Below are 18,160 nucleotides of genomic sequence, written 5' to 3'. Positions count from 1 at the left end.
AAAGAACCTAATAACTATAAGATACAATATTGTTACGCTACAGGAAGACATCCAGGCCTCTCTTGAACCCCTCGACTGAGTTCACTATCACCACCTCCTCAGGCAAGGAATTCCAGATTCTCACTGGCTTAACAGGAAAGAATCCTCTTCTATATTGGTGGAAAAACCTTCTCTCCTCCAGATGCAGAGAATGCCCCCTTGTGGCCAGACCCTTTGCTCAATATTGAGAAGAAGCACCCTTTTGAGCTAGTACAGCCATGAGTCTACTTGGGAATGATGCAACAAGTTTTTCACACCTGGATTTGGGGATCCTCTGCCATTCTTCCTTGCAGATCCTCTCCATTTCCATCAGGTTGGATGGTAAACGTTGGTGGACAGCCATTTTCAGGTCTCTCCAGAGATGCTCAATTGGGTTTATGTCAGAGCTCTGGCTGGGTACGTTAAGAATGGTCACAGAGTTGTTCTGAAGCCACTCCTTTGTTATTTTAGCTGTGTGCTTAGGGTCATTGTCTTGTTGGAAGGTGACCCTTCAGCCAAGTCTGAGGTCCAGAGCACGCTGGAAGAGGTTTTCATCCAGGAAATCTCTGTACTTGGCCACATTCATGTTGCAGTCAGTACTGTCCATGCAGCTGAAAAACACCCCAAAGCATGATGATGCCACCACCATGTTTCACTGTTGGGATTGCATTGGGCAGGTGATGAGCAGTGCCTGGTTTTCTCCACACATATCGCTTCTAACTTCATCTCATCAGACCAGATAATCTTATTTCTCATAGTCTGGGATTCATGTGCTTTTTAGCAAACTCTATGCGCACTTTCTTATGTCTGGCACTGAGGAGAGCCTTCTGTCAGGCCACTCTGCCATAAAGGCCCAACTGGAGGAGGGCTGCAGTGATAGTTGACTTTGTGGAACTTTCTTCCATCTCCCTACTGCACCTGTGGAGCTCAGCCATAGTGATCTTGGGGTTCTTCTTTACCTCTCTCACCAAGGCTCTTCTCCCACATTTGCTCAGTTTGGCTGGACTGCCTGGTCTAGGAAGACTTCTGTGGTCTCAAACTTCTTCCATTTAAGGGTTATGGAGGCCACTGTGCTCATAGGAGCCTTGAGCACTGCAGAAATTCTTTTGTAACCTTGGCCAGATGTGTGCCTTGCCACAATTCTGTCTCTGAGCTCCTTGGCCAGTTCCTTTGACCTCATGATTCTCATTTGGTCTGACATGAACTGTGAGGTCTTATATAGACAGGTGTGTGCCTTTACAAATCAAGTCCTATCAGTTTAATTAAACTCAGCTGGACTCCAATGAAGGAGTATAACCATCTCAAGGAGAATCACAAGGAAATGGACAGCATGTGACTTAAATATGAGTGTGTGAGCAAAAGGGTGTGAATACTTATGACCATATCATATTGCAGTTTTTCTTTTTTAATAAATTTGCAAAAATTTCTACATTTCGTTTTTTTTCAGTCAAGATGGGGTGCAGAGTGTACATTAATGAGAAAAAAAATGAACTTTTTTGAATTTACCAAATGGTTGCAATGAAACAAAGAGGGAAAAATTTAAAGAGGTCTGATTACTTTCCGTACCCATTGAAAAATGGAAAATGGAAGTGGGGTATTCACAGACACAATGTTTTGGTCCAATGGGTTCCTTTAACAGTTAGAAAGTGAATACCACAGCTCATCAAAAAAAGTGAAGACCTGGTAGTCACCTAGAAGCATAATGCAGCATTCCAAATTTGAAATGTTGCATCATGGTGCTGAGAGAAAGAAAGCTTACAGTTTACCTTCTTAAGTGAAAAGTCAAGATAAACTGTCCTGCTTGCTTGAAGTATCAAGTCCAGGAAGCAAAAAAAAAAGAAAGACTAAGAAAAACTTGCTCTTTTGAGTCAACTCTAAAGGAAAATTAAGTTAAAAACAGCAATTTTGTGCATTATATACAATATAGAAATTATACCTTTCTTCAGAAATATGTCCCTAGAAAAAAAAGCTTTTTCATAGTGTTTGTGTCTTATTCTTACTTAACAAATATGAATTATTGTAATAGCCAACACTGTCTCTCTGTCTTATAATTAAGCTGCAACACTCCTATTTTAGTGAATGCTGCTTTAAGTCTTCTTAAAAAGATGGCAAAAAGCTGACAAAAGATTTCTTGAAACATAGAGGCTTTCATTCATTAAAGTGTTTATGGCACAATTATGGCATAAAATGCTTAGAAAAGCAAAGTTGCACCCAAAAAAAATGAGACTTTTGGCATTTCCACACCACTTTCTTTCACATTCGGCAAAGTGAGCATTGCTGGGGAGGAGCTGGGACAGGATAAGGCATGGCAAATTCATGAAAAATGATGGCGTATATTATACCAGAAATGTTTCTCCAGTTTCTGTCGGTTGCACGCACGCAGTTGCACATATTATTTCTGTACATTCTTCATTAAGATTAGGATACAAAATTTCAGTCTTAATGAATTAAGGCCCGAGGGTTTTTCTGAACGGGACACTTGTTCATCAGCCTCTTCTTCATTGATAGGCAAATTTAGGTAAAGTACAATTCCAGGGTTTTACATTTCACCACCAGATACGTATCAGTAATTTATGTTCCCCGTATGAAGTAAAATACTTAACGGTCACTGTCTTCTACTGTTTCTGGTCCCTCTCTGCTATCTTGTGATCACAGCGCTGACTTGCCAAAAGTCACTGCTAATGGTTACAAACTCTCATATTGTAAGTCTATGAGAGCCTCATTCTGAGTATTACAGACTTATATTGAATTGTGACTTCCGGTCCACTCACCGAACAGTGGACTACTCTGATCAATCACAACTCCGGTTACGTGGTGCAGAAGAGGACCAGAATGGTGTTGGGTATAACAGAAGATGGTGACAGGTAGGTGTTTTACTACACACAGGGAGTATATAACTCATACCTATCCAATAATTAAATTAAAAAACCATGGCAGGAAAACATACCTTTACATTGCATCCATTCAAATTATGCAAGCTACAGTTTTAGCAGAATAATTCTATAGTAATTTTTTTTGCTGACAGCTTTTTTTTCTTTTAACTTTTTCAGGTGCAATTATGTCCTCCAAAAATAAAATACAACGGTTTGAAGTGTTAGATAATGGAACTTTGCATATACAGAATCTGCAACTTCAGGACCATGGTCAATATATGTGTACTGCACAGAACAAACATGGTACTGATAAGATGACTGTTACTTTGTCGGTTGTGGCTCAGAAACCGAAAATAATACTACCTCGTTTCAAGGATATTTTGGTATATCTTGGAGATACAATTACAATGGACTGTAACACTACTGGTGTACCGACTCCTCATATTTCTTGGATATTGCCAGATAGAAAAATACTACGTATGGTTTCCACCACAGAATCTCGTGTGATGCTGTTTGCCAATGGAAGTTTATCCATTAAAGATGCAACATTTCCTGACAGAGGGATCTACATGTGCGTTGCTAGCAATGTCGCAGGAGCAGACAGTTTAACTATTAAGCTTCAGGTATCACCCTTGCCTCCCATAATTCAACAGGAAAAAGTTGAAAATATTTCTTTGCCTCAGAGCCATAGCATCTATATTCATTGCTCAGCAAAAGGTGCTCCTCCACCCACCATTCGTTGGATGCTCTTAGATGGAACACAGGTCCGCCCTTCTCAGTATGCAAATGGAAACTTATTTGTATTTCCAAATGGAACACTCTATATACGTAACAGCTCACCAAGAGACATTGGAAAATATGAATGCATAGCCGCAAACATCGTAGGGGCTGCCAAGAGAATGGTGCATCTAGATGTAAGGAAATTTTCATCAAACGCGAAGATTACTGCAAGTTCCCCACAAAAAACAGATGTTTCATATGGGGGAACTCTACGCTTAGACTGTAGTGCAGCAGGTGATCCATGGCCAAGAATAATGTGGAGGCTTCCATCTAAACGTCTGGTGGATTCATTTTTCAGGTAGGATGTAATCATGTATTTTTTTTTTAATAATTAATTTTGTAATAACTCTGGTAATATCAATAAATGTAAATTATATTTTAGATATAGATCCTCAAACATATCTACAGTGAAGTTTTATCAAGGTCACCTTTTGAAGAAGACCAGACCTTATCGAGACAAGATTTTCCAATTTTTTTTGCATCCTGTCCATATTATATTTTTTTAGAAGTCTGTCCTTCATCCTTTACATGACAAAATGTATTTACTTCAGTTATGGATGGCCATCTAAAAGCTTGGCCATTGATGATTGATGAGTTGACTGTTAAAATAATCTTTATCACCTATACTTATTTGGACCAATTCCATCTCAACCCACTTCTCACAAACTAATTTATGAAATAAGACTCAGACTTGATTGGATTAAATTGGCCACTTTAGTAATTTTATTAACAAACTATACACTCAACAATGCAAAAATATATGCTACAACATTTCATACAATCACAGCAATCACCCTAGTATTGATGCGATGAAATGAGTCATTAGAAATGCTAAATATGATTCCAGTTTGCCAGCATACTCCATTTATCCCTAGCTGCACCACCACATGCTTAGAGTCACTGTTCTGTCCTCAATAAATGTAGCAGACTTCAGGTAGCTTATACAGGCAGCTAAACCACTATACCAGGGTCCAATAAGGAGACTGTAGGTTGAATCTGAAAAAAAGTTTTTTATGGTTCCAGCACACGATGTGAAAAAATTAAGAAAAGCCTTTATTTAATCCATAATTAAAAAATGCAATTCCAGTGATGATAAAAGCATGTGTAGGCTACACATGCTTTTATCATCACTGGAATTGCATTTTTCAATTATGGATTAAATAAAGGCTTTTCTTAATTTTTTCACATCGTGTGCTGGAACCATAAAAAACTTTTTTTCATTGAGCATTTCTCCCAGATGGGGAAGGATCCACTCCGTGCACCGAGATTATGGAAAGGAGCACTGGGCAGGCTGAACCAGGTGAGCTGAAGATCAATTCTACATTGTTTGTAGGTTGAATCTGTGTTTTATTGAACGTGGTGGTATATTAGCGCAGTGAAACTACAAACAAAAACACATATATACACTGAGTCAATACAGGGTACATCAGGGATACATACCATACATAATACATTATGAATCAACGTTTGCACTACTTGCTGAGCAGTTGAAAACTAACTAGGCAGACTAATATGGGACAGAAATTAGATACAGGAAGTGTGATTACATAACAGCGATGCTGTCACAAGGGGAGAAGAGAAATGAGATGCTTCCAGGATGCAGGCTGAGGGAAAATGGAGAACTGGAGGGAAAATGGAGACTGGAATAACCATAATCCTTTGCAAAGCTTACCAGGGTGCATTGCAACTTTACCAGAATGCATTGCGAATGGAGGGAAATGGGAAAATGAAAGTAAAACACACAATAACACTTCGGTTATGAATCTGGTCACTAGATGGAGCCAGAGAACACTGAAAACATTCAACAAGCAGATAATCAGGGACTCTGAATTTAATGTCGGAGGCAGAACAGTCATCATGACCATCTTCAGCTAGCTGTTATATATTGTACCCACTCTAATGGACTCTACCCAACAGGGGCCCAAATTTGTCCAGACCTCGCAATCATTCTGTAAAATTTGGAAAAGACCGTATATTTCTAATATGATTTTTCCCCTAATTAAACACCAATCCTAATGATCATAAACTTGTTGCATTGGCACTACAGAAACAGCTACAAAGCAAAACTAAGAGCAGATACACTCCACTCCATACAGTATAAGGAATTATATGTATAGACAAAGCAAATACAATACAGGATATAAATATGGTGCTATTACTATCAAAACCCCTGAAAAGGATAGAAACCCTCCCTACCAGTACTCCCACCGAAATCGACTCCACCTCATTCTTCCATGGGCCAGTCTGACTTCCACCACATCTTTGAAACTACGTCTGACCTGTCTTTACAAACACTACTCATTTCTGGAGTCACATGATGCTCAGGTGTTCAATCAGGACACTCAACATCAGGCAGGACAGGCAAACCACAAAATATGTGGAATAGCAAAAGTCCTAATTGAGCACACTTATAACTGAGCACAGTGTATAGGCACAGACACATTTTTTTAAGACAAGGAGAGGTATGTGCTTTTGCAGTACATAGTAATTTTGCTACTATTGAAGTCTTTAGTGGTCTCATGACTACAATTGCCCTTTCATGGTCCTCAGAGAAAATGATGCCCCCAAAAATGTCCCCCTTCTCATACAGTGTACCACCACATTGAATCCCCCCAAAGTTCACCACATGCACACAATATGATGCCGCTAGAGTATGATGTTGTCACACTGCTCCCATGTACAGTAGGGTGTCCCCACATTTTCCTCATACACCTTATGAAGACCCCACAGTGACCCTCAACCCACAATATGATGACCCCCCAGCTTTCACACACATTATGAGGACACAGTTATCCTCAGCACAGTACGATTCCCCACAGATCTCCCATAGCATGACGGTGCCTAAAGTTCTACACACATTATGATACTCAAGCAACCCCCACACAATATGCGGGCACTCACAGACCTTACACAGTATTTTGCCCCCACAAATTTTACTGGCATCCAAAGATACTCCCACATCACAGTATGGTAGTCCACACAGTCCGACAACAGTATGATAATCCCACAGCTCAGCTGCATGGTATGATGTCCCCACAAACCTTATCACACAGTATGATAACCCCCACAGCCCTTTACAAGCCCATGGCTCCCTTTGTCACTCTTGAATTCAACTGTATAAGCATCCTAACCATGCAGAAGCTATTGAAATTGCTACATACAACTATAATATATACCACTGTACTTACCCTAATACCTAGCAGGACATGACTGAGTTCCTCTGTACAGTCACCCTTTAATATGCATTCCATGGTCCTTGTATGGACTCCAATTTCAAAACTGTCTATAAGTCTCCAAACTAAAGTTGGCTTGAATGATCTCTCTCTTTGTCATCTTCAACCCATACATAGAAAAGAAAGGCACCTTTCTGTTCTAGAGTTTATATGTATGTATGTATGTATGTATGTGTAGCCTTTTTCTTGTATGAATAGTTAGAAGATGACAAATAAGAACTAGATCACCCTGTGTTAAGGTGTGTCACCATCAGTAGAGGTTTTGTTTTTTTGACAAGTGTCTCACTTCCTTTTGTATACTTTGCTTGCCAATGTTACAGTGCTGTAGATTATTGTAAGACAAGAACAGAACAAACTGACCAGTGATTGCATTTATGTATGAACTCGATGATCTGCCTGTATGGTACATTTACCCTTCTTTCCCCCACATCATCCTTTTAATATATTTAACATCAGAAATATTTGGTTTTAACATATAGGTTGTTTTTCATAACATTGCTATGAGAATGGATTACCATGATTATCTTTTATAAAAATGGTCTCCATCCACCTCAGCAGTCCAAAAGCAATAAATGTAATACCAAAAATAAAATTCAAACTTGCCTATCCATGTTACTCTTTAGCAGTGTTTGCATGAAAAGATGGATTCTCTCAGTTCTTGGCTAAGAAACAACATGCTATATTGGGTATGCATACTAATGGTATATTTTTATATTGTCTTGACTAGTTTTGACTCAAGAATCAAGACATTTTCGAATGGAACTTTGATCATCTATTCAATCACAGAAAAAGATGCTGGAGACTACCTGTGCATGGCCCGAAATAAGCTGGGAGATGACTATTTGGTGCTCAAAGTCAATGTGATGATGAAAGCTGCTAAGATTCAGCATAAAAATGATGTGGACCATAAGGTTACATATGGTGGAGATCTGAAGGTGGATTGTGTCGCAACTGGTGTTCCTAATCCTGAAATCTCATGGAGTCTACCAGATGGAAGTATGGTCAATAATGTCATGCAATCAGATGACAGTGGGGCACGGTCAAGAAGATATGTTGTTTTCAATAATGGAACCTTGTTTTTCAATGAGGTAGGGATGAAAGAAGAAGGTGATTATACCTGCTACGCAGTTAACCAAATCGGACAAGATGAGATGCGAGTAAGTGTCAAAGTAGTGGCAGAAAAAGCAATTATTAAAAATAAAACCTATTCAGTTATCAATGTGTCCTATGGTGATGTTGTTACTGTTTTGTGTGAAGTCAAAGGTGAGCCTGTTCCCAAAATAGCATGGCTTTCACCAGCAAATCGGCCCATACCAGCTTCATCTGAAAAATACCAAATTTTCCAAGATGGGACTCTTCTAATCCAAAAGACTCAGAGATCTGATAGTGGAAACTACACTTGTTTGGCACAAAATAAAGGTGGCGAAGATAAAAAAGTGGTTCATATTCATGTAAATGTTCTTCCACCTAAGATCAATGGTCATTCCAATGCTATAATGACAATACAAGAATCTGCCATGAAAGATTCACGATTATTGATAAACTGCAAAGCTGAAGGAATCCCAACACCTCGTGTCATGTGGGCTTTTCCCGAAGGGGTGATTCTTCCTGCTCCTTACTATGGCAACAGAATCACAGTTCATCGCAATGGGACCCTTGAAATTAAAATACTACGGAAAACAGATTCGGTACAATTAGCATGCATTGGAAGGAATGAAGGTGGGGAGGCAAAGTTAATTGTACAATTGACTGTGACTGAGCCAGCGGTGAAGACTCAATTTAAGAGTGACAATGAAAATGTGATTGTGGCTGAGGGCCAGTCTGCTAAACTTAACTGCTCGGCTGCAGGTATTCCACAACCTGTCTTAATATGGATTCTTCCAAATGGAACACAAATTAGTAGTGGCAATCATCTCCACCGAATTTTCCATGGACAGGATGGTACTTTACACATTGGTTCTACAGCAGTTCCAGATGGAGGAGTATATCGATGCAGAGCTGTAAATGTTGCTGGATCTACTGATAGAATGATCACTTTGCAAATCGGCCGTAAACCTCAAATAAGTAACAATTACAATAATTTAGTTAGTATCATCAATGGGGAGACTTTGCAACTTCACTGTGTCACACAAGGAGAAGCAAAGCCTCAGATCTCTTGGACCTTACCTAATGGAATAGTAATCGATGGTCCACAAGTAAAAAGTCGTATTTCTCTCTTACAAAATGGCTCCCTTGTTGTAAGAGACACTACTGTATATGACAGGGGAAGTTATCAATGTAAAGCAAAAACACAATATGGTTCATCCACATTGAACGTTCCAGTGATAGTCATTGCTTATCCTCCCCGTATAACTACTAGCCCTGCACCTGTTATTTATGCTCGACCAGGAAGCTCTGTTCAGCTAAACTGTATGTCAATCGGCATACCAAAAGCTGAAATATCATGGGAGCTTCCGGATAAATCTCACTTGACGGCAGGAGCTCAGTCTCGATTGTATGGGAACAAATTTCTTCATCCTCAAGGGACATTAGTTATTCAACATTCTTCAAAGAGAGATGCAGGTTATTATAAATGCACGGCTAAAAATATATTAGGCAGTGACACGAAAACAACCTATATACATGTATATTAAGACAAATGAGATCAATTATCCATGTAAAAGCCCATGACTGCCATGCAAGTGCAACGTATACTGTATCACTTCATTTTTCAGACATCCTTCGATTATATTATCTAATAAAGCGGTATAACAATATACTTACAAAACCAGAAATCACAAGTACTATTAATGAGACCAAAGGCATAGATGTACAATATATCAGATTTTAAGGCTTTTGAAACTCAATCACGTTATTTACCATTTGCATTTTGGAATGATACAGTATCACATTGACTTGATCTGCACCTTACTTACTACCAAAGAAGTATTAATACCATTCACATCCTCCAGTTATATGTCTTTTACTATTTGTTTGAAGATGTTTTGTTTTCCTATACCTCTTATTGATCCAATACCACTATCTTAAGGGGGAAATTAGAGTGAAAATTTCAAGTGGCCTCTATCAAAAGATAATCGAACTACCATTATTCCATCATAGGTTTTCCTATAGGAACAATTGGCTTTTTCATTAGAGTTTGGCAACTGTTATGCGTGCATCCACATACTGAATAACTAATGTTCTGCCATGCTGAAAGTCACCCATCTCAACTCCCAAAGGGTCTTTGAGAAATAAGAACTTATGAATATGCAACACAAAAATATGACCGCGGTTACTGCTTTTTGCATATGTTTTATCTTAGTAATCTAACCATGAGACAAAAATTACTGCAATCCCTGTCTCATTTTTATAAATTATTTGGTCTTTAAAAGACTTTGCTGAAAACTGTGTTTATATTATGATTATTGTACTGTACATTTTATAATAAATATTATTTTCCAAACGATTGTTATAGCTGTAGCATTTTATTGAGGTCAATTTAGATTGGGATTGGCATTAATATGTAAATTTAAAGGTCGTTTTAGTCGGCCAGAATATGTGGCTGTTGAGTAATTTAAGAGTACCTGTGCTTTCAAGTAACTTTTCAGAATAATATGTCCTGTATGTGAGTAAACAAGTAATAACACCATTTTTGGCCATTATGTGACTTATAGCCTGCATTCACACAAGATTTCTCCTTTACAAGCTCTATTAGTAGTTTGCAATCCACTCAGAGCTGGTGGAGGAAATAAATGGTTGTGGGATAGCCCATAGATAGCACAGAGCAGAATGTCTGCTCTTTATTCACTATTTAGTACATAGACAAGCTGCAGCAACAGGGAGTACATTATACAGCAGAGCTGAGCTGTCAGGATCTAAGTCTAGCTCTGATGTGAGGTAAAGCACTTGTTTGGCTAAGTTCACATTAACTTTCGGGGGGCTCTGCGGAGGGCTGCGTACTTCCTCCATGAAGCCCTGCCTACTTCCGCATACTTCTGCATGTGTCCTGCGTACCTATCTTTAACATTGGGTACACAGGACATGCAGATGTAAGCGAATGTTTGCAGGTGTGTCATTTTGACATGCCCACAGACCGCATGGGAATGCAACTTGATATGTCTGTGCTCTCCGTTGTGCGGCTGTAGACAGAGAAACCAAGGAAAGACTCTGCCCACAGGCTTGCCCCAAATCACAAACATGTTCCTCATCATACAGAGAGAGAGAAAGAGACAGACTGCTTGTGCTTCGTGGCAGCCTGTGGGCAGGTCTTTCCTTGGTTTCTCTTGGGTAGAGCAGGAAGAGAAGACTCTGCTACTGTCCCACCCTGGAGCATGGGCATCTCATTAACTCAAAACTTTTAACACTGATTACACAAGAACCACAAGACTGATTTCTTCATCCCAAGCATCATTTTAATCAGTTTAATACTGCCAACTTGACAATAGCTGTAGTTTACTTAGAAAAATCCTGCTGACAGGTTCACTTTAATAGTGATTATGTAATCCTTTTGTATACTTTGTATATCAGAACATTAATTGGTATCAGTAATAAATCATACAGTAGGTCCACAGTCTAAAAGAAATCAAGGCTTAGCAGGTCCGGATGACATTGTTAGCAAACTCCCATATATAGCTATGATAGACACAACTGTATACCCCTTGACATTCATGGTGCATGGCATTGATGTGACAACCTGCCATGTCTATCACCTAGATGCTGCCAGGCTTAATATATTGTTGGCCTCTCATCTCTGGCCACTGTGTAGTGGCCGACTAATGCAGCTCAGCTGCTTTCTTAGAAAAAAAGCTAAGATAGAAACAAAATGGGCATATGACCTGCTGTAAAAAACAATAGTGCATATAAATAACCTAGGGTAATTTGAAAAAAAATGTTTTTGATCAAGAAGAAAATAAAAGTCCTACCAAAATGACAGGCTTTATTGAACTATTCTCCAATGATAAAACCTCAACTCGTGTCAGACTATCTCAATGTAGATGGGGCAGAGCAGGACCAGGGCACGACTGTACAGACACCCAGCCATGGGAAGCTATATAAATGAGATGCTCGACTCAGAAAAAGGGGGCTACGCCTTGTTTGTACCGAGTATTAGCAACTAAAGCAAATCTACAGAAATTAGCCCTGCATGCAAAGTACAAGCCATTTAAAAGACAAAACCTAATATAAAAACAAAATGAGCATGTACCCTGCTGCAAGTTAAGTCAGTAAAACGCAATAGTGCAAATAAATAACATGGGGTACTTAGTTAATACTGTTTTTGATTAAAAAAAGTATAAAGGCCATCCTACCACGACAAGATGTGTCCCAATCGCGATGGTGCTATTCTCTAATAATAAAACATACATTTATAAAAATGCACTAAGCATCCCATGTTATTTATATGCGCTATTGCTTTTTACTTACAGAAGGGTGTAATGTCATTTTGTCTGTTAAATGGCCAGTGTAAACATGCTTTTATACTTTGAGTAGCAATAAAGAACATGTGGGAGCTTACATCCCTAACCACAAGGTCAATCATGTGTGCATGCTCTGATTTTTTTTGTATTTAAATAAAGTCCTTTTTGCACTTTTGTACAAACAGGGTTTAGACTGATTTTTTTTGTGATTTAGCATGCACACATGTGATTGACCTTGTGGTTAGGGATGTAAGCTCCCACGTGTTGTTTATTGCTACTCATATTGTATGGAGAGGAGAGTATCTCTAAAATATGTTTTCTCTGTCTAGTTCTGTTTCTTGCTATGTCTTCACATGCTTTTATACTCTGCAGGCATACCAACTTTATACTGTGGCTCATTTCTTTGGACCAGCTTTCTTCTTGGCTTTCTTATGCCAAGAGAAATTTTCCTGAAATATAATGACTTACTCATGTTAAAGTTAATCACCTATCATTCACTAAGAGTTATTCACTTATCATGTTATTAACTTATCATAGTTCATTCAGTATAAAAAAGAAGTTGATAGTACCATTTGCATATTTATTTATTTCTTTTAATCTAAATAATTGCACTTTTTACTGGCAGCCATGACACTTTAAACATTTTTAAAGGGAATCTGTCACCGGAAGTTGCAGGCCTATGTAAATGGTCTTGGTCCTGTCCAATGGGCGGTGTTCCTTTTTTCTCCACCCCATCCATGGCCCCCATATGCGCTCTTCTCCGGTATTCTTCTCCATTATTCGTGCGTGCGGAAAGCAATCTTTCTTCGTGCATGCGCAGTATGCTTTGCCCAACTGCAGGCAAAGCCGAAAATCATTACTGCGCATGCGTCGGTACACTATGTCCCAGAAGAATTTTGCTGTGTTCTGGGACATAGTGTACTGGCGCATGTGCCGTAATGATTTTCGGCTTTTCCCGCAGTTGGGCAAAGCATACTGCGCATGTACGAAGCAAGATTGCTTTGCGCATGTGCGAACAATGGAGAAGAATACTGGAGAAGAGATCGGACAGGGGCCATGGATGGGGTGGAGAAAAAAGAAGAAACACCACCCATCGGACCGGACCCAGACCATTTACATAGGCCTGCAACTTCCGGTGACAGATTCCCTTTAAGGAGTTGGATTCCTATATTGGTAAAGCCTATACACTAAGTGGAAGGACTGCCAAAAATTAGGAGGGACTGAAATACACCCTGGAAGACACATAGAGGATGACTTTGGAAAACATTTATTTTCCATTTTTAACCCCTTTACTCCCAAAGTCTGTTTGCATCTTCCTGATTAGGCCAAATTTTACAATTCTGGCCAGTGTCAATTTATGAAGTAATAATTCTGGAACTCTTCAACAGATACCAATAATTTTGAGACCGTTGAGACATATTGTATTTCATAATAGTCAAAACATTTCTTTGATATCACTTGCGTTTATTTGTGAAAAAATAGAAATTCAGCAAAAATGTTAAAAATGTTGCCATTTTCAAGCTTTTATTTTGCATGTCCTTTAAATCAGAGCTATGCCACACAAAATAGTTAATAAATATAATTTCCCACATGTCTACTTTACATAAGCGCAACTTTTGAAACATAATCTTTTTGATAGGCAGTTATAAGAGTTAAGGCTGTGTGACCACGTAAGGGTTTTTTTTAGCGTTTTTTAAGCGTTTTTACTGGAAAAAACACTTAAAAATAGCTTAAAAGAAGCATCCCATTTATTTTAATGCATTTTGCACTTTTTGTGCATATTGATGCGTTTTTTTCCGCGAAAAAAACGCTTTGCGGTAAAAAAAAATGCAGCATGCTCATTAATTTTGCGGAAAAGTCTGTGTTTTTAGCTATTTTCTATGTGTCTGGGGATGCACGGAAAAATCGCATAAAAAACGCTGATTTTTTGCGCAAAAAAAGCCCAAAAAACGTGCGGAAAAAAACACGCGTTTTCTGGGAAAGAGTCCGGTTTTGATGCAAAAATTTTCTGCATACATGGGCACATAGCCTAAAAGTTAACCAACAATTTCTAATTTGTTCAGCAAAATTTATAAAGCCATTTTTTTAGCAACCACATTACATTTGAAGTTACTTTAAGGGGTTTATATGACAGAAAATCCCCAAAAGTGACACCATTCTAAAAACTGCACCATGCAAGGTCCTCAAAACCACATTCAAGAAGTTGACTAACCCAGTGCTTCACAGGATTTTTTTGAATGTGGAAGGAAAAATTTACATTTTTATTTTTTTACATAATTTTTTTTATTTTCACAAGGGTAACAGGAAATTTACCAAAAATATGTTGTGCAATCTCTCCAGAGAATACTTACACCCCATTTCAGGGTGGGGAGGAAACAACAGTTTGAATGCATGGCAGGGCTCGGATGGGAAAATGCGCCATTTGACTTTTTGAAAGAAAAATTTGCTGGACTAATTAGCGGATGCAATGTCACATTTGGAGAGACACTGATGTGCCTAAACAGTAGAAACCCCCCACAAATTAGAAACCCCCTACAAATGACACCCTTTTGGAAAAAACACTCTGGAAGTTATCTAGATGTGTGGTGAGCATTTTTATCCCCCAGGTGCTTCTCATTTTATAACACTGAGCCGTGAAAATAAAAAAAAATCATATTTTTCCCACATAAATGTTTTAAGCCCCAAATTTTGCATTTTCACAAGGGTAACAGGAGAAATTGCTCCATTGCTCCATACAATTAGGCAGGCAATTTCTCCTGAATACACTTATACCCAATATGTGAAGGAGAAATACTGTTTGGGCAGGACTTAGAAGCGAAGAAGCTCCATTTAACTTTTTGATACTCAAAATTTGCTGGAATAATTAGGGGAGACCATGTCCATTTGGAGAGCCCCTAATATGTCTAAAGAGTGGAAACCCCCACAAGTAACACCATTTTGGAAACTAGACCCCTCAGGGAGCTTATCTAGATGTGTGGTGAGCCTTTTGAACTCCCAGGTGCTCCTCAAATGTTTATTACATTGAGCCATAAAAATAAAAAAATCATATTATTCCCACAAAAATGTATTTTAGACACAAATTTTGCATTTTCATAAGGGTAACAGGAGAAATTACACTATACAATTTGTTGTGCAATTGTTCCTGAGTACATCAATACCCAATATGTGGGCAAAATGACTGTTTTGATGCACGGCAAGGTTTGGAAAGGAATGAGAGACATTTTGGAAAGCAGACTTTGATCGAATTGTGTGTGGGTATCATGTCCTATTTGGAGAGCCCCTGCTGTACTTAAAAAGTGGAAAATCCCCACAACTGATTTAATTTTGGAAATATGGACCACAAAAGGAACTTAGCTAAACATGTGGTGAGCACTTTGAACCTCCAGGTGCTTCATAGGATTTTACAACGTTGATCAGTGAAAATGAGAAAAAAATGTAATCAAAAATTTTGAATTAGCCCCACATTTTTTATTCCTCAAAGATAGCAGGAGAAAGTGGACCCCAAAATTTGTTTTGCAATATTTCCATACACCATATGTGGTCAAAAACTACTTTTTAGGCACAGTACAAAGCTCAAAAGGGAAGAAGCGCCATATTGGAGTTAAGATTTTTGCTGGAATGGTTTGATGGTGCCATGCCACATTTGCAGAGCTCCTGATGTGCCAGAACAGCAGAAACCCCCTATATATGACCTCATTTTACAAACAACACTCCCCAATGAATTAATGTAGGGGTACAGTGATCGTACACCACATGTGACTCACAGATTTCTATACTATTGGGTGGTGAAGAAATAATAATTTCATTTTTACCACTAAAATATTGTTTTAGCCCCATGTTTTTAATTTTTCTAAGCGCTAATAGGAGTAAATAGCCCTTATTTTGTTGTAAAAATTTCTCCTGAGTGCACCAATACCCTACATGTAAAGGAGAAATACTTTTCAGGCACAATGTAAAGCTCAGGACAGAAGGAGTGCCATATTATATTGCAGATTTTAATGTTATGGTTTGCGGGCCGGGTACCATAACCCACTGGGAGAACTCCTGAGGTACCAGAACAGCAGAACTCCTCATGAGTGACCGCATTTTACAAAATTCACCTCTTGATAAATTAATCTAGGGTTACAGTGATCACATTGACACCACAGGTGTGTCACAGAATTGTATACCATTGGGCTGAGAAGAAAAAAGAATTACATTTTAAGCACAAAAAAATTTTTAGCCCCAGATTTTACATTTTTACAAGAAGAAATGAATAAAAATGGCACCAAAATTTGTCCCACAATTTTGCTGAATGTAGAAATACCCCATATGTTACTGCAGCACTGCCTAGCCATACAGAGAGACTCGGGAGGAATGGAGCATTATTTGCCTCCTGGAGCATAGATTTTCTTACAATAGTTTAGAGTCTCCATATACAGAGCAACGAAGTGCTAGAAGAGCAGAATTCCCCCTCACATGACCCCATTATGGAAATTATACCAATTTGTGAATTTATCTACAGGTATAGAGATGATTTTGACTACAGGGATGTTTTACTGAGTAAATTGCAAACTACTATTGTAGTGACCAGTACTTTGAATTGACCAGTATGCTATAGTGTCCAGTACGTTGTTATGACCAGCTCATGCTTCTGGAGACATGCACCTGTAAATTAGGTGGGCTCTCATCACTACAGAAATGGCAAACGGGAACGCTAACTGTGGTTTAGGCACACTGTGGGGCTCAGAAGGGAGGGGGGCAGTTGGATTTGGGAGCGCAGAATTCACTGGATTTCTTTTGAGGTACGAGGAGCCATAGTGCTTTTCCAAAGCCTTTGTGCTTCCAGTAACGTGGAAGCCCTCTATATCTCCATTGACATATGATGGACCTGAATTGGGACTTGTTATTTTTGTGGATTGAGTTGAAGCTTTTATTGGGAACATTTTACATAATGTTTGGGATCACATTTATTCTGCACTCTATGCTGAGCAATTACTTAATTACTTTGAGTTTTCTATCTAAACAGCTGAGTGATGTGATTTAGATGAAACCCTAAGGCAGTGTTTCTCAACTCCAGTCCTCAAGACCCACCAACAGGTCATGTTTTCATGATTTCCTTAGCATTGCACAGGTGATGGAATTAATGCTTGAGCAGGTGTTGAAATCACCTGTGCAATGCTAAGGATATCCTGAAAACTTGACCGGTTGGTGGGTCTTGAGGACTGGAGTTGAGAAACACTGCCCTAAGGGATTCACTCACTATAATGAGGCAGCAGAGTTAGTCTGGACTCCGTCTGGCCTCTCATTAGTGGTTTCCTTCTTTTTAGAAGTGCCCAAAACTGTGGCTGACTTATATTTACTGTATATACTCTCCTAAAAAGAAGGATATCGCTGCATCATAGGCCAGGCAGTGTCCACAGTGCCTCCATCTGCCTCGTTATTGGGAATCTTACGCCAGCATTTCCATCTGAATCATGAATTTCAAAGAAACAGCACGAAACACCATGTCTGCAAACTGAGATTCTGATTTGGCTTTTATCCTAAGTCATATTACAAGACTCGTTAAAGGGTTGATTGTGACTTGTAGGATCGCTACTACCAATAGGTGGTGCTGTAGAGTAAAAGTCCTCTTTCTCTCTGAAGAGGCAATTTGCATATTAAAGAATCACAAGGAAACCCTGGTGTAAGCGCTCAGCACAGAGTGCAAGATAACTGTGTGCTGAGCCTTATTGTGATCTTTGGGAGGCAGAATGAAAAAATCAACATTAGGTGAAGAATTGGTTGCATTTATTTTTTACGCCGTTCCTCGTGTGGTATAAATGATTAGGCGACTTTATTCTTCTGGTTGGTTGCGATTACAGAGATACCATATTTATATATT

At 38.9% G+C, this 18,160-nt stretch overlaps 1 protein-coding gene across 1 annotated transcript in view; it reads left to right on the top strand.

Annotated features, from left to right (window-relative positions):
* The window catches only part of MXRA5 (matrix remodeling associated 5), a 144,733-nt gene extending 134,378 nt beyond the window's left edge, over positions 1–10,355 (top strand). Inside the window, 3 exon segments of the mRNA XM_073565958.1 lie at positions 3,069–3,969; positions 7,632–9,501; positions 9,503–10,355. Of these exon segments, the coding sequence (XP_073422059.1) occupies positions 3,069–3,969; positions 7,632–9,501; positions 9,503–9,574 (2,843 nt within the window). The 3' untranslated portion in view covers positions 9,575–10,355.
* The last annotated feature ends 7,805 nt before the right edge of the window (positions 10,356–18,160 follow it).

The sequence above is a fragment of the Dendrobates tinctorius genome, unplaced genomic scaffold (assembly GCF_039654945.1).
Source record: "Dendrobates tinctorius isolate UK_male_01 unplaced genomic scaffold, ASM3965494v1 ptg000016l, whole genome shotgun sequence".
In the NCBI taxonomy this organism is placed as follows: Eukaryota; Metazoa; Chordata; class Amphibia; order Anura; family Dendrobatidae; genus Dendrobates; species Dendrobates tinctorius.
Note: the sequence above shows the minus strand (reverse complement) of the source record. Positions and strands in the feature narration are given on the sequence as shown.